The 22,504-nt window shown below is 42.9% G+C and overlaps 1 protein-coding gene across 2 annotated transcripts in view; it reads right to left on the bottom strand.

Annotated features, from left to right (window-relative positions):
- Positions 1 to 347: 347 nt before the first annotated feature.
- Positions 348 to 22,504, bottom strand: part of DUSP10 (dual specificity phosphatase 10) — a 51,200-nt gene continuing 29,043 nt past the window's right edge. For both annotated transcript variants that reach the window (XM_081186061.1, XM_081186060.1), the window contains exons 3-4: positions 9,245 to 9,625; positions 348 to 3,758 (exon numbers count right to left, since the gene is read on the bottom strand). In XM_081186061.1, coding sequence (XP_081042187.1) covers positions 3,493 to 3,758; positions 9,245 to 9,625 — 647 coding nt within the window. In that variant the 3' untranslated portion in view covers positions 348 to 3,492. The remainder of the gene's footprint in view (positions 3,759 to 9,244; positions 9,626 to 22,504) is intronic.

Raw genomic sequence — 22,504 nt, 5'->3', positions numbered from 1 at the left:
ATTATGATATAGAGGCATGTGCTAAGTTTAATGGGTTGTGCCCAATGTTAGTCATACTCAGCAGAAACCCGCTGGACATGACTAACATACGTGCATCAATTTCAGTGGGTCAAGTTCCAGTAAAATGGAGCTTGATGCAGCCCAATATTTTTAACTTTTTCAGGATGGGTACAAAGAATTGGAGAAGCAGCCCTAGAAACTAGCCAGCTCATTTTAGTCAAATGTTCTCTCATCATTTTTTCCTAAAGCTCGGGAGCCATCTACTTGTGGCCCTTCTTTGTATTGAGGAGAAACAAAATCAAGACAGAAAGTCTACTACATTCAGAGAAAGCAAAAATAATCAATCCTTGTATAAAAATAGTTTAATAAAGGCATAAAATTTCAAGAAAATATATGTATAGTAACAACATTGTTGAGTAAAAGTGCACAGCAATTTACACATCTGGGGTCAATATACACAGTGTTCTTTTGACACACCTCACTTCACTTTATTCTGCCTGTACAGAATTTGATCTGAAGCAGTGGGGTGGGGAGCCTTCACTGTAGTACAAAAATCCCACAAAGGTCATCTAACTGGAACATCTCTCTAATCATTCCAAATTCATACTAATAGGAGGCACAATTCACTGGGAAGTTCTTCAGCATGCTCCATTGAAATGAACGGGAACTGCATAAAAGCACTCATTTTAATGGCACGAGCAGCAGAACTTTACCATGGATTATATCCAAGCTTTGGACTGGCAAAGGGAGCAAAGACTAGCACATCTAAATGAGAGATCAGTGATAAATGCCCACTTTATAAGCCGCATCTCACACTGATGTGACCATGGCCAAAACAATAAAATAAGGCTGGGTGGGCAAATGAAGTCAGCTGTAGCTCAAACACAAAAAACTATTCAAAAGCACAAGGAGCTGGACACCAAAAGGCCTTTTCCATGTGGGTGTTAAAATTAGTCAGCGAACTAGTGGAGGAATGGGGAAAGCAAGGCTCTGCAGTGTTTTCCATGGAATGGATTGTTACTGAGCCTCCATTCTGCTTCTATCCTGCTGTTTCCCCAGTTGAAATTCTAGCAAATGCAATTGAATCATGTTGTTTTTAAAATGTGGAAAATGCTCCAAGTGGTGCAAAATGGTAATTGGTTAGCAGGCTGCTGACCAAGAGGAAATCCCACATTACTGAGGAATTCCCTCATGTTACTGATTCATCTCTTAATACTTAAAATGGAGGCATGGATACCTCCTAGGGTTGCCATATTTTGAAGAGCAAGAAAAGAGGACGCTATGATGACTCTCATTTTAAATACTCCTACTATATGTAGGCTAGAGAAGCTGTGATATATTGCTGAAGGGAACTGGAGAAGAGAAGAAGGAAGCAAGTCTTTAACCACCAGTTATGTCTATGTCTCATCCAGAAAGTATACCTTCAACATTCAAGCATATGGACTATATGCTTTGAAATTCTCCCTTCAGGTATGCGGACAACTAGGGATCAGTGCATGTGCTTGGCAAGTGTTAGCGATGTGTGAAAAACCACTAGCTAAAAACCCTAGGTGGGTGTAGCCTACAATAATCAATATTTTCCCTACCTAGCTAGCTAATCAACCCTTGCTCCACATATACTCATCACAAAAATAGCAGCTCTCTGGAAAATGCTGGAGTTGGCAGCTTGCAGAATAAACCTGCAGTGAAAAAGGAGAATGGGAGCAATATAAAATTGACCCAAAATGGCATTGGATGTCTGTACTACAGAGTACTCAAGGCCTGTTTAAGACTGCATGGGAGCCACAAAAGCAGCATTCACTAGTGTGCCCTGTAGCTGCCATCTCGTATGAGCATCTGGACACACATATCAGTCTGGGCCAGGTGGATATGCTTGGGGTATGCCAATTCTACATGCAGATCAACTTGTTGCCCAGGCACTTTCAGACAAGATTAAACCATGGTTTATCAGACTGAAAATGAGTTATATTAACATGCATCCTCCCCCCTTTCTGTTGTGCATCTATGACTTTTCTTTAAAAAAAACCTGTCATTTCTTATTAAGTCTGAGAAACTGTTCTTTAAGAAACCCCAGAAGTTAGGGTTGGGGAACTTTTGGTCCTCCAGATGTTGCCAGCTCCACTGTCCATCGCTCTTGACCATTGGCCAAGCTGGCGAGAGTTGGACTCTGAACAACATTGGGAGGACCACAGGTTCCCTATCCCTGAGAGAAAGGGAGAAGGAAGTGTATGGGCATCATATGCATTCTTTGTCCAACAAACCATGGTTTCACTGGACCAAGGCCATAGTTAGATGAGATAGGAGCCACATGGAACATCTGCATGGCAAGTACTCCCCGCCCTTGTGCCACAATCTGTCCTCCCACCACCGCACCATGCCCTGCTGCTTCTTGCAAGTGGAAAGCTAACTACACAGGGGCGTTCACGAAAGAAATAAGGGAAAGGAGACACACGCACTATTTCTAAAACAGTTTTCATTTTTATAATCAAACTTTTTACATGAACAGAAAAACACACCAGTATTTTGTGCGAAAAAATATTTTAAATAAACTTTGCTTGTTCTTGATCTTTGTACATTCTGATATACATATTTAACAAGGTGTATGGCACTATACCCAGAATCGGAAAAGGGAAAAAAATAATTGCTTTGTTTGTTGTTGTATACCTTCTTCTAAATCAAGCCAGCCACCTTTATGCTATTTAAAAATATTATTAATATTATTAATGGGCAGCCAGCTGTAACTGGTTTGAACACTCAAAATAAAGAACTCTTTCCATTACTCAAAACTATTATTGCACAAGAAGCCAGTAAAGGCATATGGCGTAAAATGGTCAAGTCCCTTGGTGTTAGCCTACCCCCAACCCCCAAATAGAAAAATAGTACCAGAAGATGAAACACAGCAAATAAAAAGATTTTCTCTAGTCAAGAGGGCGAGAAGGGATTTGCAGATAGTTTTAAGCTGCTCTGATCTTCTTTGCACCAGCAAGCATTTTGCTTAGGGTTTCTTTAGCAAAGCCTTTGCAAACTCAAGGCCGCCCGTGGATTTTAGTTGTCTTTTCGCTTTTTTATTTTGGCTGGTTGTATTTTATTTTGGGAAAGAAACATAGCTGTCTTCGGTCTATGAACCTGCACAGACTACTTAGTCATAATCTCTACAAGTAGCTGAATAACAAAAAAGGGAAGAAAAAAAAATATAGTGTCCAGTTTCTCTCTTACACACATGGAGACTTTTAAAACTGGTTTCTTCAAAGCATCCCCACATCATCCACTTTTCAAGAAGGGACTTCCAAAGGTATCTTGCCCAACGCTTGTGAAGTCCTTGTATTTTTAAAACCTTTTCTTCAAAAAGGTTCCTGTCCAAAGTTTTGTCTTATAATAAACCCTTCTCAATAAAGCTAAAAAGGAAAAAAAAACGGGGGAAATCCAAGCCTTCCAAGTCCATGTCAAGTGAAGAATACAAACATCTTTTTTTAGTCACGTGCTTCTTTGCCATCACACGACAGTCTCTACCCCAATCAGCTTTGGCGTGAGAATTCGCGGCGTGACTCCGTTGTTCAGATCTTCCTCAAACTCCAATAACTGCCCCATAAAATTAAGATTAGGAGAAATGATTGGTCGCTTGCCTTTGACAAACTTATAGGCATCAGTCATGGTCATCCGTGTGTGCTTCATAAGGTAAGCGATGACAATGGTGGCAGAGCGGGACACACCGGCCTGGCAGTGGATGAGGAGGCCTTTTCCACACTGGTGAGCTTCCTCTGGAAAAAAAGCACAGAAATAAAATGTAAACATTCACTTCGGTGAGTGAAAGCCAGAGGTCAAGAGACCTGAGCTCCTAATGCATTCCTCAAAATAAGCAGCCGCCAGAGATTCACTCACTTAGAGTTGGGAAGCCTATAGCCCCTGCAGAGGTTACTGGGCTAGAACCTCACCTATGCACCTAATTTCTCTCATTTGCAACTCGGAAGTGGCCAAAAATCATTGTGCCCCTCTCCCTCCCTAGATCTGTAGATTATTCTTGCTATTACCAATTCCAGGCTAATGCATTTTTAAAATATTGCTCCCTAGAGAAATGCACGTTTCTATGGACTCACACATTATATTATACAATTTGTACTCCTAACAATGCTGGACATGTAGAATATGCTACAAAACCAGCTCCTGACATCAGGGAGAATGTGCTCACATGACCAGAATAAACAGCGGGTTTTGAAAACTAGGTGCATTGCCTCCAAATGATGTAAGGCTTTCACACCATACCAAGTGAACCCACAGACAGGACAAACTGGAGAATATGTTAGACATGCCATTGCCATCATTTGCAATATGCAAGTCCCACTTTTTTTTAATACCACTTTGTTCATGCACATTTTTGGGGTGGTGTCTGGACCATAGTCACAATGGCCTCCGTTAGTGCACATTCTTCGTTCAACAACATAACACAACCATTGTGGAATGCCAGGGGGGACGGGGGGAGCTTTAGATCTGGGAAACTGCAATTATATAATAAAACAAAAAGTGCTGATTTTATATTAAAACACAATGTCGTGGTGTGGAATGCACCTGTTCTGGGGGTATTTGTGTATGTGCACCATAGGAGCCAACTCCTAGGGGTCAAATAAAATATGTGAGCCCCCCTCCCACTTGGTGGGCATTGTAATTCAAATAGTGTGCATGTGCCAGGTCTTGTTATCAGTTGTGTGGGGCGGGACTTGCCTGCTCCCCCCCCCCAATATTTTATTCAAGTTGGCATCCTGGGTACACATTCACATTGATCTTCTCTTGAAACACAGGGAACAGCAAGAAGGAAAAATGAAGTGCTGCCTTAAGGGAAGGGAAAATCATTATTAGATAAATTCTGGGTGGCAGATGTGGTTCGTTCTACATGCCACAGGTGACCCACCCCACACAACCTTTTCTCCCAATAGCCCTTCTGATCTGGTAGGGGGGAAATATTCATCTTTTTTTTTACACTCCAGCAAGTCATGTGTGCCTTTTATCCAAGGCTCACCAAAAGCCAGCTGAATTATGGAAACCACATAGAATCCAGAATTTTTGTTTCGAAATTGTTAAGTTTTTGTCATTCATGAGTTTTGCAAGGGCCAATTCACACATTAAGGGACAGGAACCTGGGAATGCTGGGAAGCCACATTTCCCCTGCAGCAAACCTGCAGTTCCTAATGTGTTGAGCGTGTGCTTCTCCATATTTGCATATATCTTTAGCTGCAGAAAAGGTCATGTGAAAGTGACCTTCAAAGTGACCTAAGCCAGGTGGATTGGTGGCCTGATCCAGCACGGCTTGTCTTACGGAACCAGACTGTGCTTCAGGTTGATTCTTGGGAAGGACACACATTGATTTTCCACAGGCCTTCTGCCTTTATTTCAGCCTTCATAAAACCCTGCTTTGGGAGCAGGGAGAAAATCTATTTAAGACACCCAGATCTTTGCAGATCCAATTTAAACTGTCCCTAGGGCAAAGCTAAGCTCTGACTAGTTACTTAACAGAATATTTATCCTACTAAAAAGTCAAGACAAAGAAATATATGTTCATCAACATGCAGGCATAGCTCTAGGATATAGTTACCAAAGTGAAAAGGGTGGGGTGTAAGAATTTAATTTAGATAGATAGATAGATAGATAGATGATAGATGATAGATAGATAGAATTGCCCATCGTATAGCCTTAAGTGGTATTTAAGAGACAGTCTGTAAAAGCATTGGTTAAAAAAGGACCAGTCAAGGGTAGACATTTTTTGCCCTCTATTTCATTGTCCTCCCATATTTATGACACAGTGGTAAAAGAAAGATGCAAAAAGGGACCAAGATTTCCAAAAAGACAACACTGCCTCTGCTTTCCTTTATTATGAACATCTGCCATAAACACAAGAAGGTATTAACGGTATGTTAAACAGGAAAAAATACTGGGCCTCAAAACATTGAACAAGCTTTTGAGTTCTCCAGAACTCTTCATCATTGTATTGTATGTCTATGCAAAGTCTATACAGGGTGGGGGTGGGAGAGGAAAAACATAACAAAAGAACTTTAAAAGCTTGCTCACTATTTTTGTGATGTTTTGGTTGGTCCAAATAAAAGGAATTGCTCGACTGGATTTCAGAACTCTGGCACTGAGTAAACATTTTTGTCATTTGGTGAGATCAGTGACTTCAAGAGAGAAAGGCTTGCAATCTCCTTTGGTTGTGGTTAAAAGCAGTTAAATTTTCAAATGGGAGAAATCCTGTATTCGTATCTCTTACTGTAGTAGAATTTAGGATTAGTAATATCAAATGGTACCTTTCTAGGAAGAAAGCCACCAAATTATTTTTCCCTGATAGGAAGGATAGGAAAACTGACTAAGAGCCACAGCAGATCAGCCCAAAGGCTGATCCTCCTTCGAACAGTGACTAATCAGATGCCTCTGGGAAGCCCCCAGGCGCGACATGCATGGGGGCAACTGGCTTCTCTCACTGCTGATCATCACAAAAGGTTTTTAGAGGCCTAATGCCTCTGAAACCAAAGGTAGTATACAGTTAGGGATGGGGAAATAAGTTGTTCAGTCTGCTTTTCACAGCAGACTGATGTGATCCAGTGCTCCCAAAAGTGCAGGCAGATCAGAATGTAAATCCCCTGTCAATTATGTACTTTTCTAGATGTTGCAGTGTAGCTTGTGTGCAGATTATGTGCACAAAAATATAACTTTTGTGTGAGAGATACAAGCAAATTGCATATGTTACAGATTGGAGAAGCATTAAAAAGCGTGCATTCTGCATACAAAATGCACAAAATTTAAATGTGGATTATATTTATCATCTATCGATCTATCTATCATCTATCTATCATCTCCATCCCAGAACAAAATGAGCCTGTGTCTGAGCACCATCAAGATTGAAATGAGAAAGAGTTAGGCTGTTCAATCCATCTCCTATGTAGAGCTGCCATGACTAGCAGTCATTGATAGCCTTATCTTCCACGAATTGGTATATTCCTTCTTTTTAGAAATATTCACATTGGTGGCCATCGCCACATCTTCTGGCAGCAAAATCCCCTATTTCTACAACCCATTTAGCCAATATTCTTACTCTGAAAGGTAAAGCCAAACGGGAACGCCCTCCCATCAGATGTCAAAGAGATAAACAACTACCTGACATTTAGAAGACATCTGAAGGCAGCCCTGTTCAGAGAAGTTTTTAATGTGTGACATTTTAATGTATTTTTAATCTTTGTTGGAAGCCGCCCAGAGTGGCTGGGGAAGCCCAGCCAGATTTGCGAGGTACAAATAAAATAATAATAATAAAATAATAATAATAATAATAATAATAATAATAATAATAATTATTATTATTATTATTATTATTATTATTATTATTATTTTCAGCGTATGCCCTAGAATACCCACTGATGTCACCTTCTGTGCACTGGGGTGTTCATAGAAACTCCTCGCTGTCTATACTGTACAGTGGTACCTCAGGTTACAGACGCTTCAGGTTACAGACTCCACTAACCTAGAAATAGTACCTCGGGTTAAGAACTTTGCTTCAGGATGAGAACAGAAATCATGCTTCAGCGGCGCAGTGGCAGCGGGAGGCCCCATTAGCTAAAGTGGTAAAGGTGAAGGTAAAGGGACCCCTGACCATTAGCTCCAGTTGTGACCGACTCTGGGGTTGCGGCGCTCATCTTGCTTTATTGGCCAAGGGAGCCGGCGTTCAGCTTCCGGGTCATGTGGCCAGCATGATTAAACCACTTCTGGCGAACCAGAGCAGCGCACGGAAACACCGTTTACCTTCCAGCTGGGGCGGTACCTATTTATCTACTAGCACTTTTGATGTGCCTTTGAACTGCTAGGTTGGCAGGAGCAGGGACCCAGCAACGGGAGCTCACCCCATTGTGGGGATTCGTACCACCGACCTTATGATCGGCAAGTCCTAGGCTCTGTGATTTAACCCACAGCTCCACCTGCGTCCCCCCAGCTAAAGTGGTACCTCAGGTTAAAAACAGTTTCAGGTTAAGAACGGACTTCCGGAACGAATTAAGTTCTTAACCCGAGGTACCACTGTATGTCATATGTGGAGGTGGAAGCAGGATCACACCCATTGGCCCCACTCATAATGTCCACATGTTTCTGGCTTCCTCCCCACTAATATCCACACATTTAATGCAATGCACCAATGAGTTGCCAACAGATTAATGCACTGCAGGTGTGACTGTGGACATGATCTTCCTGCCACCAGTACCCAATGGCTTGGCTTTTATGTCAGCCTATGTTTCTCATTCTATCCTCCCTCTTGCAGCCACATTTCCTACCCCCAAAGCTTCAATGTATAACTGAGGCTGCAGGAGGTTGCTGGGGGCACTCGTTTCCATGCAATTTAATTCCAGGAAAAAGATCCATTTGCAGCCACCTTAACCAAGAAAATGATGGAAGTGAAGTGATGAAATTTGGGATGTTATACTGGCATACTGTTCTTTCCTGAAGAGAAGCACACATGTGTGGAAAGGGCGTGGGAGGAGCAACATTGTCCAATGACGTTTGTTCTTGTGTCACACCATGGCCACTATTGGGAATGATGTTTAGTGTGACATGCTGGTATATCCATCAAAACACTGCTACTCCATAACAGGTACTGCAGTGTGCAAGGTGCAGAAATGCTAGCGTTATAATCAGGAATACAAACACAATATTCCCCATGTCCGAAGGCAGCCAAAGTGTGAATGTGAGAAACAGGTGTTTTGCAAACATCTGGCTCATACGAGAATGGGCGCTGTCAGCAGCTGCCCATTTAGCACGCCCCCTCCAGAAAACACAGGTGTGCTCCTGAAATCTTGCAAGTTTAAACACACATGCACATTACAGAATCAGAGTTGGAAGGGACTGCCAAGGGTCATCTATTCCAACCCTCTGCAATGGGGGAATCTCTTGCCCATTGTGGGGCTTGAACCCACAACCCTGAGATTGCAAGTCTCATTCTCTACCAACTGAGCTACCCCAGCTGTCATTATGCTGCATAATGTACAAAGAGGCCCGGAAAACAATAATAAAACACGGGAAGCGACCAGATTTCTTTGGCAGCCCTACCATAGGCCGATGGAAAGTTCTGCAAGCGCCGAAATGCTCAGACAACAACACAACATGATAAAGCTGCTTCCCACCCCCTTGGGCAAAGATAATCAGTTCCACGCCTGTCAGCCCGGAACTAAATGCATTTGCGCCGCCAAAGCAGCCATTGCGGCCGTTTTGCTAGGATAGTTACCAATGAATTCGAAAGCCTCTTCGAAGTACTGCCTGAGATTCTGCTTGTTGCTGTCTGTGGCCGGGAGCCGCTTGTAGTTGAGCAAGCCTTTCTCGTAATGGTAGAGAGGGAGGTGAGTGGTGACGTTGATGACGTAGCCGATGTTCAGCCGCTGCATCTTCTCCAAGTCCTGAGCGTCGTGCTCATTGCCAAGAAACAAGAAGGGCAAGATGGGCGTGAGCTCGGCGTTCTCAATGTCTGGGGTGGTCGGGATGGACTGAGGTAGCGTGCAGGTCACCGCGGCAGCAGCACCGCCCCCTCCTCCGCCTTCGGGGCACTCTTGGAGTTGGAGGGAGTTGTCACAGAGGTTTTCGTGGTTCTGTTTAAAACTGCTGAGTCCACCTGCAGCACAGAGAGATTTTAAAAAGGAGGAGGTCAGGAACCTGAGATATTATTTAGTTAGTATCATCATTATTAATATTTATATCCCACCCGTCTACCCTAAGGAGCCCAGGCAGACAAGCACACAAATGATAAAATGTTGCAATTCCATTATTATTATTATTATTATTATTATTATTATTATTATTATTATTATTATTAATACCCTGCCCATCTGGCTGGGTTTACCCAGCCACTCTGGGCTGCTCCCAACAGAGTATTAAAAACACAATAAAACATCAAACATTAAAATCTTCCCTAAACAGGACTGCCTTCAGATGTCTTCTAAAAGTCAGATAGTTGCTTATTTCCTTGACATCTAATGGGAGGGCATTCCACAGGGCGGGCACCACTACTGAGAAGGCCCTCTGCCTGGTTCCCTGTAACCTCACTTCTCGCAGTGAGGGAACTGCCAGAAGGCCCTCGGAGCTGGATCTCAGTGTCCCGACTGAACAGTGGGAGTGGAGACACTCCTTCGGGTATACAGTGGTACCTCGGGTTACATACACTTCAGGTTACATATGCTTCAGGTTACAGACTCCGCTAACCCAGAAATAGAACCTCGGGTTAAGAACTTTGCTTCAGGATGAGAACAGAAATCATGCTCCGGCGGCGCGGCAGCAGCAGCAGGAGGCCCCATTAGCTAAAGTGGTGCTTCAGGTTAAGAACAGTTTCAGTTTAAGAACAGACCTCCGGAATGAATTAAGTACTTAACCCGAGTTACCACTGTACAGGGCCAAAGCCATTTACGGATTTAAAGGGCCAGCACCAACACTTTGAATTGTGCTTGGAAACGTACTGGGAGCCAATGTAGGACTTTCAGGACCAGTGTTATATGGTCTTGGCAGCCACTCCCAGTCATATAGATGCAGACTTGGAAATATTTCTACTTGAAAGGCTTGTTGGAAGACAATGGTCTTCAGTAGATGGTCTTCAGTGATGGCACCTATGTGATATTTAACAGAGCGGAAATTCCAAAGGGGAGGGGAGGCGCCTCAACACTAAAGTTCTGAGTTATACACTGTGTAGAGCCTGGATAGCTCCGTTGGTTAGAGCATGGTACTGATGGCACCAAGGTTGCAAGTTCGATCCCCGTATGGGCCAGTTGCATATTCCTGCATTGCAGGGGGCTGGACTATAGATGATCCTCAGGGTCCCTTCTATGATTTACCCATTAGATTTGGAGGTTTGCTTTCAATCAAACTCTAGGATCTCCTAAAGGCATCTGCAGGAGGCTCTCGACTTCCGAGTGCACTGATTGATTGAGTATATAAGGGGTGAGATGAACTTTCTGGTATTCTGGTCCCCCAACTGTAGGGTGTTATACACTGGTAGCTAATTGGCACACAGAAAAAGTGGAATACTCCCAATACTTACCTGGGAATTGTAGTTTGTTAAGGATGCTGAGAGATTTCTAGAGATTTCTAGTACTGTCTCCTAACGACAATTAGCACCCTGGACAAACTACATTTCCCAGGATTATTTGGTGAAAGCCATGCTTGTTTAAAATGGCCTGCTTTAAATGTATAGTGCCTACGCAGCCTCGCCTACATCCAATGATTTCAATGGGTCTACTCTGAGTCTTACTAACAGTGGATATCACCCAATATATTTTAAGCATGCCTATTCTGAATGCACTCCAGTGACTGCTAAACTATTTTTCAAAAACATAGTTTTTCAAACTTTAAACACACACACACACACGGTTGTATTACACAGGTATTTTATAATTTTTTCACTTCCCAGATAGCACTTTTTTCAAATGCAGGAAAGGGCTAAATAAATACCGCCCCACCTCTCTCAAATCAGGGAGATGATCCATTTAGATTCCACAATAACATTTTTGTTTTGCCTGTGAAATGGTAACACTCCTTAGGTAGTTCCATAATTGATTATTCTGCTTCATAAAAGATGATTTCTCAAAGAGAGGGCACTTGAAGGGTGAGGGGGTTTCAACCAATGCACCCCAGACTGATACGCTTTTTAAAAGAATATTGTCCTAACGTACTTTGGGATTTTCCAATCTGTTGTCTAACGCTGTTCCACAAAATCTGAAGAGAAAAACAGAAGCTTAAGAACTTTCTACACCTCGTTCTGAGATGACATCAGCTCAGGCTCCCCACCTGCCTGGTTTCCATGGCAATTACACAAAGACATACAATGACATCAGCTCGGCATGACATCAGCTCTTTGAGTGCAAACAATGCAAGAAGAGCTACTTTGTTTCAGGCCTTTTGGTACAACTGTGTTCTTGGGAGCCAGTGATGTAATGCTAACAGGTGGTTGGAGCAGCATTTGCCTAACAGGGAGGAGGAAAAATACAGCTATATCCCTTGTGTACACATGGGTGATTATAGGTTAAGCTTTCACTAACGGCATGTGAAATGAGGCACTAATGCAAGAGCAATGTAGCTTTATGCAACTGACAAAGATAAGAGAAAATTGCAAGAACCAGAGACACCTTGTCTAAAAAGTGATGTAACTCTTGGAAAGAAGGTTGAAAAATAATAATAATTGCTTTTGGTAAAAGGCAAAGGTTCAAACTATGGCAGCTAAGAGACTTTCTATTAACAACTCTTTATATTCTTATCTTGTCTATAAGCCTATGTGCCAGAATAAAAACCTTTAGACATTCCAGCTAAGATCCCCCCAAACATAAGACACTTATATTTTATAACAACAACAACAACAATTTATTATTTGTACCCCGCCCATCTGGCTGGGTTTCCCCAGCCACTCTGGGCGGCTTCCTACAAAGATTAAAAATACATTAAAATGTCACACATTAAAAAATTCCCTGAACAGGGCTGCCTTCAGATGTCTTCTAAATGTCAGGTAGTTGTTTATCTCTTTGACACCTGATGGGAGGGCGTTTCACTTTAAGGGAGATGCTTTTACACCATGTGAAATAATCAAACACTAACCGGTTATTTTAAGAGAGGAACACAAGGTAATAAGAACACAGGTAAAGAGGTGATAGAGGGACGCGGGTGGAGAGGGACGCGGGTGGCGCTGTGGGCTAAAGCCTCAGCGCCTAGGGCTTGCCGATCGAAAGGTCGGCGGTTCGAATCCCCGCGGCGGGGTGCGCTCCCGCTGCTCGGTCCCAGCGCCTGCCAACCTAGCAGTTCGAAAGCACCTTCGGGTGCAAGTAGATAAATAGGTACCGCTTACCAGCGGGAAGGTAAACGGCGTTCCGTGTGCTGCGCTGGCTCGCCAGATGCAGCTTTGTCACGCTGGCCACGTGACCCGGAAGTGTCTCCGGACAGCGCTGGCCCCCGGCCAAAAGATGTGAGATGGGCGCACAAACCCCAGAGTCTGTCAAGACTGGCCCGTTCGGGCAGGGGTACCTTTACCTTTACCTAAAGAGGTGATGGACAGATTAGAGATCTGATTAACCTTTTGGCATTTTTGTTTGCTCGCTTATGAATCAGAAAAGGCATTTCAGAAAGTTTGGAGTAAGTGAGCTTATTTTGCTTTGGGCTACATCCAAGGCCTTTGTGGCCCCTTTCCCCCAATTCAGAGCAAAGGTAGTTGGATAACTATTTTTACTTATGTCTTCCCTTATTACACAAGAAAGGTTAGTAGCATCAATAGATCACAACTCTGGCTTTAACCACAGCTGCAAACATTTTTTCTACTAACTCTCAGTGCTTATTTAACCATACCCAATTGTTCTTTTTGGGGGAAGTAGGGTTGTCACTCCCCTCAACACACACTGGAAGCCAGTGCAGGCTGGTCCATTAATGCTAAAGGGGCACAGGCCCAGTAGCCTCCGTTTACCCTCAGTCCGCTTCAAACCTACCTGCCTGCTTACTTACAAGCAGCCTGACAGCTTCCTCCTCTTTAGTTTCAGTGCTAAAACAAACTTTGTAAGAGCTCATCAGGGAAGAGGGTGGGGGAGAAGATTAGAATTAGTTGGCTCTGCCTGTCATTGGCTCCAACTCAATCTACCCTTAGTTTCTGCCCTACTAGTCCCAATGGGCACCAGCCAATTGGGACAGAAGCTCCATCTCTTTAACAGCCGCAGGATGGCAAATTTCAATCTGCACAGACTTTCTTAACTCTATACTTTCCTGATTCATTTTCCTTGCTATGCAGCTCCTAAAAAAACCACAGAGCCTCTGCCCAAAGAGAGGGAGCAACCTTAAATACAACTTCAGTACTTCCTAGAAATATAAGAGCATTTCCAACTTACAAAAATGTATTATTAGGGGAAATTTCTTGCAGAAAATTCTATGTTATTTTCCCTAACATTTGCATTTTGGTGCACAATACACACATTTCTTGCAAACCCAAAAGGAGTTTGATTTTTTGATGGTTGCTGCGGGAGAGAGACTGCGAGGAACAACATGGGAGAGATGTTTCTAGGACTAAGGTCAAACTGAAGCTCCCTTGTTCTTATTGCTTTAGGATGTTGCATGTTGCTTAAAGAATCTTGTTATATTTACAGTATTGAAATATAGTTTTTGGGTAGGTTGCCATATTTATGTTTTGCTATGTTATTATGAAATGGTTTTTGTAGTGTTTGAAATGCATCCCCGCTTCTTTGTTGTGAGCCACTTTGAGCATTTTTTTTTTGTAGAAAATCAGCATACAAATAAAATGAATGAATAAATGAATGAATAAAAGACAAGTGTGTTTCACATTGTTTTGCGAAGTGCAAATTACGGTAGGTAGGTTCACCTTGAAAGGCAAAGTGAAATCAAATTTCTCCTCTCTCTCTACTAAAATGGCAAGCAAGCAAGGGAAAGTAGCCACCTTAAAAGGGATACCAGTATAAGAGGTAGCCAATAGTCAAGCCTAAGCCTATACAAAAACACCCTTTCCTAATTCCAAAAAGCATAGGGCCAGGAAAGTCACCTGCAACCATAATATGGGAGAGGGCAGGCGATTATGAACAATAGAAACTGATGAAGGCCGCAGCATATAAACATTTTAAATCAACAGTGAAGATTCCAAATTTCTATTTCAGGGAAGTGTACAACAGTAAATAGCAACAACATAAGCAGAAGTGAATAAAACAGAAACACAGAAGTACTATACACGTTATTTTAAAAAAGCTGGGTAAATAAGAATGCCTCAGCTACTGTCTAGCAGGCCTCCTTTCCCCATACAGAGCAGGCTAGTCTTTAAAACCCCCTGGGGAAACCATACTGGTTGTTCAACGACCACCCCATTGTGACTTCCTACAAGGCAGAAGTGCGCCTCCTGAGGCCTAACCCTCTGTAGAGTCCGCCCTTGTGTAATTCATGAGTTAGAGACTGTCGTGACCTTTAAACACTTCTGCTTTCTTGGACTCTTACCGTTTTTATTTTTGTTTCATTTCGTTTGTTTGATTTGAGATACTGCATTTTATTTCCCTCTTGCTTTTAAGGAAATTTCACTGGCGTGTATTGTTTTTATGCAAGCCACTTTTTGCATAAATAAAAGTGAAAATCAATAAAATCAATAGAAATAGACATTTTTATTCTATTATTAAGGAGTATAACAATTGTATACCTAAAGCAAAACGCTTGTGAACCAGGCATGTCTCTATGGGGAAGGCATCCCGCCTCGCTGTGGAGACATTCCTGGTTCACAAGCATTTTGTTACTTTAGATTTCCTGAATCCAGGGAGGGCTTCTTAAGGAGTGGTCTGACTACTGGCTTCCTTCAAGCAGGCAGGGACCATCCCCTCTCACAGGGAGGCATTAACCACCTCCCTGGTCCCAGCCGAGAGTGGCAAGAGTCCAGAGCACAGGGGGTCATCCTGAGTGATCCAAGCACCTTGTCTACATGCACAAACCTTACTAACTGAAACTCATCCGGCACAACAGGACTAGAGAGTGCTCTGGACACCCCTTGAAATTAATCTGCTGTAGTAGCAGAGTCAGGATCCTGGGGGATGCAAACAACTTTCAAAATGCTTTGCAAAAGATAAAATCTACCCAGGAAGGACTAAAGTTTATTTTTAAAATTGTTTTTATTAAAGATTTTCTTGGGTTACAAAATTACTCACATTGTCTGTTTTCTGATGATAAAGTCCTTTTTTTCAGACCATTCCTATTCAATATGATACTTTGATACTGTATACAGTGCAGTCGTATCTCGGAAGTCGAATGCCTTGCAGCTCAGACATTTTGGCCCCTGAACGCTGCAAACCTGGAAGTGATTGTTCTGGTCTGCGAACATTCTTTGGAACCTGAACATCCGGTGTGGCTTCCGTGGTTTCCAATTGGCTGCAGGAGCTTCCTGCAGCCAATCGGAAGCCGCACCTTGGTTTCCAAACATTTTGGAAGTCGAATGGACTTGTGGAACGGATTTTGTTTGACTTCCGAGGTATGACTGTATAAGATTGGGGGAAGAGACGTGGTGAGGGGGGTTGTAAACTTCCATTCTTTTACATACTGTACATGTGAGGTTTTACAACAGTAAACAGGTTCAGACAGTCCATGCTTAAAGCATGGAGGGGGGGAAATAGGAAAACTGGCTAAAGCAGATACATAAAGGCTTACATTCAGCATACATTTATTTATAAATGGAAAGATTAATGTTTTTGGAATCTGACTGTATCAGTAACAATATGTATTGAAGTCCCCGCCAAAACATGCACCTGGGAACTATTGGGTTGCATCTGATGAAGTCAAACTCAGAGTTGTCCCATTGAAAAATCAACTCTTTCAGTTTATCTGCTCCAAGTATGACTTAAGACACAATCCATTGGTTGTAGCTGAGTTCAGAGTATGTTGTTGTTTCTAAACATATCTGTGTCATCATGTTGTTAGCCAGAGAGTAAACCAAAATTATATCCTGCTTGGACATTATTGCAAGCAAGCTCACAGAGACCACCCAGTTATCTGAAGCTATCTTTTGGATATATCTATGCAGAATCAGAAAAAGAAGTTATCAGATCCTTTCCGCTAGCAATGCCTCACAGCCCATCAACAACGATCATGGAATATGTGCTGCAAAGTTCACTAACATCTAGCGATGGCATTAAAATATAAGTTCCGAGCCTGAAAAACAAGCACTTGATATTCCAAAAAGTGTTGCCGTCCTTGCCTATGACAGTTGATGAACTTTATATTTAAAAAATGTGTTTTCAGCATAGCCCATTCCTGAAGGCCTTGGGGCCTGTGCTGTGTAATGTTTTATAGCTCCATTGATTTATTTTAATTCACCCAAAAGCAAGTTAACCAACCACCAGAAAGCCCTTCTTCTCCCAAGGACTTTCTGCAACACACTCTGGTTTATACCAGTTCAGCTATGTCTTCATTAGAATGCACCGCTGAGGATAAAAGATCCTCACCAAAGCTAGTAAATGATCACGATGATCAGTAACAAGTTGTGTTGGGGGGTGGCATAAAGAAGGCTCAGTTTCTTGGGGGTGCAACCGCCAATCCTCTCATGCTGCCTCCAACCTTTCTCTGTGTCCTATGTAAAGCAGATATGGTAAAGCTCTTAGACGTACAGTGGTACCTCAGGTTACAGACGCTTCAGGTTACAGACTCCGCTAACCCAGAAATAGTACCTCGGGTTAAGAACTTTGCTTCAGGATGAGAACAGAAATCGTGCGGCAGCAGCGGGAGGCCCCATTAGCTAAAGTGGTACCTCAGGTTAAGAACAGTTTCAGGTTAAGAACGGACCTCCAGAACGAATTAAGTTCTTAACCCGAGGTACCACTGTAATGGGCATTCTTTGTGTTTAGGTTGTAAACCGCACTGTGAATTTTGGATGAAGAGCGGTATAAAAATTTAACAAATGATAACAATAATCTCACAAATGCCAGACCTCAGCCTGCCTCTGAACCTGGCTGGGATTATCGCAAAACAGTACCATTTTAAAGCAAGGGGGGGAAGTGCTATGCGGAATTATACTGTACAAGTAACTTATACTTATTTTACTTATATGATGGCAGCTTTGAGTGGGTGCGAGGGGAATAAAGTTTGGAAAACTATGCTATTTTGTTCATACTCTCCACTTAAGGCAGCAGGCCATTTTGGAAGTTCTGAAGTTTCCCCAGCATCACCCTTTTTTAAAAAAAAAAGCTGCAGAAAACATGGAAACATTATCCTGACATTGGGTGGCGTTCATCCTCCCCACTCTCTGGAAATTCAGACCGGAGAGATCTTCTTGTGGCTCAAACAAAAAAGAGCTATCAATTTATATAACAATTTATATAATATAGTAGCCTCATAACGTCAGATCTATTCCCTCCAGCAGTGAAGCTGCTGAACCTGACAGTTCATTCACAAACGCTTTGCTTAGTTCACTCTCAGAAGAGCCTCTGTCTGGATGGTCGGAGTGATAAAGTGGGTGGTGTTGGACTTAACACAGGCAGGAACTGGGTTTATATGCCCATTCAAGCTGGTAAGCTCACAGGCAGGCTGACCTAGAGTAATAGGGTGGCCATTTGCACTTTGTCAAAAAGACAGAGATTTGCACAAAAATTGCACATGCCAGTTGATATTGTAAGTATAGATGCAAATTTAGAAATAGCTGCTGTATTCTGCTGACAGCACACAGAATGCTCTAGTAGGAATCCCAAAGCATGTCCACTCTCCACAAAGCAACAATAACAGCAACAACACCACAACCCTGTACCTTCATGGAGTTTTGTGGGGGGAGGAGAATGAATGGCTGCATGCATCAGTTTCAAAACTAAAAGGACAACTAAACTTTGTGTGTGTGGATCCTGTCCTAGTGCATCTTTTTCTCCCATGTTTATTTTTAGAGTCACATCACTGCACAAGTTAAGACTTCAAGATAGAAGTTCAGCTGCTGAGCAATATTAGATGATTGACAGGAGATGGTACAGATTGCATTAGTTCAGACAGTCTGGGGATTTAAAAGCCTCCGAATGGCAAAGAGCTCTGCGCACCAGACGGTTATTTCCAAAACTGGTATCAAATAAGTAACATTGGGGCAGTAAATTTCAAAATGTAGGCATATAAATACACACACACACACACACACACACACACACACACACACACACACAGTTTTGAGTGCACACTTGTGAGGTCCTGCAAGTACAGCCTGTTTAAGAACTGTGACCTCATTTATTTATACTGCTGCAGAAAGCCTTGCCAGAGCAACAGCTGATGACAGCCTTATGTATTTTTCCACTAAGCCAACAATTAAATGGCTTCTGTGGTTTTAATGAGCAGAGGACATTATGTCAAAACTGATTCAAAGCATGAGATGGTTGAAGGATAAGGCAATGTCATTTAAAGTACAGAAAAACAAAACACACACAGCAGGAATATACTTTGAGCTTGGGACCTTTCCGGGATACTGATCTCTGTAAGAGTATGAAAAATTGCTTAAGCCAATGTGGAAACACCCGCTGGTCCTTGCTTAAAGGGCTAAAATTTGAAGTGTCATCACCGAACAAAAATGTTAAGGTGGGGAGATATGAAAAAAATGTTCTGTAAGCCACTCACGTGTGCTGACTCTGCTCAGGCAATCAGTCCTATTGCATTCAGTGCGGTTCATTCCTAAGTATGCATTGCAGGGATGGGGAACCTTTGATCCTCCAGATGCTGCTAGACTACACCTCCCATCATTCCTGGCCATTAGCCATACAGGCTGGGGCTTGTGGGAGTTTGGAGTCCAGCAACATACAGGTTCTTTGACTTTTAGGGTATAGGACTGCAGCCTTACTTGTTCATTCGAAAGTGCATTTCCAGGCATAGGCACCAGGTATACAAAATTGTACTTGCCAGAGGTGGTGAGAGAAGAACAAAATATATATGTCATTAACTGGGAGGATGATGGGGAGGAGGGAAAGGATCCTGGCGAGGTGTGTAGCCAGGGTTGGGACATGCTGAAGCAAGGAAGGGTTGGGGAAGGAAGCACAAACTGGGTGACTGAGGGTGGCAAGGGGATGGAGGTCAAAGCACAGGAACCGGAGCAGGAGGACTCACCACCAGATCCAGAGAAGACCCTGTCTCCACAAACACGGCAGGCTCTAAGGCCTAGGGAGCAGCAGGAGGGGTGCTCTAAGAGGCTGAGGCCTACAGCCCAGCTTCCTAGCTGGCCAGGTAGGGGTTGCTAGCTCTGGGAGAAGGTGTGTAATTCCTCTGCTAAAGTAGGTTTGGAACAGGTGAGGGTCACCTGCCTCGTGATGCAACAATAAGCATGCAAAGTATGAAAGGGAAGCAGAGCTGAGGTGCTGTGTCTGCTCAACTTCCCCTGTTGGTGGACCTTGGCTTGGATTCTCCTGGACCTCTACATGACTGTGCTTCAGGTTTGACTCTGGACTGCATCCTGACTGCTGGACTTGGCTTACTTGGCCTGACCCTGGACAGTGTTTCCTGACTTTTGGGCTTTGGGCTTTGCTTGCTTGGATTGATGCTGGGACTCTGAACTTTGGACTTGACATACTGACTTGCTACCAGGTAGGCCAGAGGTTTAGGACAGCAGAAGTCGGTGGTGCTGTCAGGGCAGGCCTTGGGGACTGAAGCCTAGGGCCCTGTCCTGCAGAACGAGCCTTTTTTAAAAAAAGGAGAACCATGATAATTCTTGGATTACAGTTGCTGAAGTTCTACCTGTTGGTTCTTGGATAGAAGCCAAGCGGACTATTATGCTTACCTTCCACATAACCTTTACAGATGATGCACAATACAGGGCTATCAACCTGCAGGGCACAGGTTTCATTAGGCAGGTTGCCCCATGCGTCAATTATAATTATGCACAAGGCAAGATGAAACGCTCCAGCAGAACTCCAAAAGGAAGACACACTCCCTTCTTGCTCAAGGCAAACTCAATTCAAGTGAGTCTTCATTACAGCCTCCACCAAACTTTTAAAGTAATTTCACCCACCAGCGTTAATCCATCAGTATCACCCAGGGATGTCAAGGAGAGGTTTGCTCTAAGGAAATTCAGCCCTTGGGTTTTAACTAAGGCAAACCACTCTGTTACTGTCTTATTGTCTCTGGCAATATCAGAAAATGGAAAAAGTACTACATATATCTTTAGGGTTACCACTAATCCGGATTCCTCATTGTTCTTCTAATCAAGCCATCAGGCATTCTGGTCAAGGAGGTCAGGTCAGGGAGGTCAAACTATTCCATAAAGGGAGGGAATCCAGGTTTAGAATTTATGTTTGACTCACAGTGTTATTTTTTAACTAACGTTTGTACTTCCATTCTAGTTGTACAGTTTGCACTGAAGATCGGAACAAGGAATGGTTAGGTCAATGGAGGCTGAAGCAATGATAAAGGGTTGATTCTCGGCTTCTTGGCTGAACTTGTGGGAGGGGGAGAGAAATGGATCACCAATTATTATGTCCAGCATCACCCTACCTAGAATAAGCCTTTAGCCTTCCTATGATTCTTACAGCCAACAGGTCCAGAAATTTATTTTCCAGCTCACAGAACGCATCTTGCTACATCTTTTTTTTTCAGAATTCAAAGTTAAATTACCTTTTGTCCTCCAAGAGAAAAAGGGGGAAGCTTGTTATCTTAGTTAACACCTTTCCACATACACACACTCTGAAAAACACACACAAGTTGTTCAGAAAGCAAAAGACATCCAGGCAGGGATCAAGGGAGCTGAGAACTCTAGATGTAATTATTTCCCCCAATACAGCCATTACTAATTTTGAGAAGTAGTAAAAGTGCAACATTGATAATAATGGAGTACATTTGTGCACCTATATCTGCATTGTATAATTATTCTAATCAAAGATTTGTGGCAGAATTTTATGGCCGAATCCTGCGTATATTTACTTGGAAGTGGTCCCACTGATTTCAATGAGACTGGAAAACACTAGAAATGTGTACAAGTTTTCAGCCTTAAAAGCAGCAACCTTTGCTTAATGATCAAAGAAAAGGAGCACCCTCATCTCTACATGTGGGGTGGGCAACAAGGGGCATGGTCAGGGACCACATGTCAGTGGGCATGGCCAGAATAGACCATGGGTGGAGCATGGGCTGCAGATAGGTAAGGCCACTGATACTCATTCCTCTGTATGCTATCCAGCACCACAGGTAGACTCCACTCAGCCTGCAAAACAATGATTGGGCAAACTGGGGGAGTGAGATTTACCTGCAACACTCAGTGGGTGAGGATTCAGAAGTATGGGTGGGCTTGTAAGAACATCTGGGGACCCAAGGTTGAAAAATGCTGCTCTAAAACAATACTGTGATGACTCTAAACAAACTGTACTATAGAACTTACTCTATAGGAGGGATTGTGGTTTCATCGTTGGTTGCTTTTTTAAGATAAAGGAAGCTAACACTGAAAAGCTGGGGCGTGCAACCAGCAAAGAAAATCGAATGGCAGGCCTCTGCAATAAGAGGAAGTGGGTAACCTGACATGTTTCCACTCTTTTAAAAAGGCCTACAGGAATTGCATAACATAACAGCTCGAAGCCTATGGTGGAAGAATGCTCGAGATCTAAATAAGAGAAGAGACGTGTGTCAAGACAGCATGAGTAGAAGATAGTTGTTCATCACCACCACCAGTAATGTTACGGTCACTATCCAAGCATTGCTTTGGATTTTCACAGCTATGTTCTACTAGGGTTGCCATGCACCCAGAATTTCCCAGACATTGCCAGGATTCAGCCATTGGAAACAGTGTCTGGGCAGGAATTGCTTTAATTTCCGGGAAAATCCAGACTTATGGCAACCAAGTGTGTTTTAATAGATCTTGCAAAACTAAAAGAAGCTCAACGACTTTGGCCAAAAACAAAAAGCTCAACAATGTTTGTGTCCGGATTTCCACTTTTTGAAATACAGCAACCCTTGTTCTACACATGCTCCAAAAACCTAATGAAAACAGAGGCTGAAAAGCATAGGGTTCTGCCTGCTGTCAAATAATTGTTCTCTGGAGCCTTCAAAATGCACAGGG

The sequence above is a fragment of the Podarcis bocagei genome (genome assembly GCF_964188305.1).
Source record: "Podarcis bocagei genome assembly, chromosome: 3".
Taxonomy (NCBI): domain Eukaryota; kingdom Metazoa; phylum Chordata; class Lepidosauria; order Squamata; family Lacertidae; genus Podarcis; species Podarcis bocagei.
Note: the sequence above shows the minus strand (reverse complement) of the source record. Positions and strands in the feature narration are given on the sequence as shown.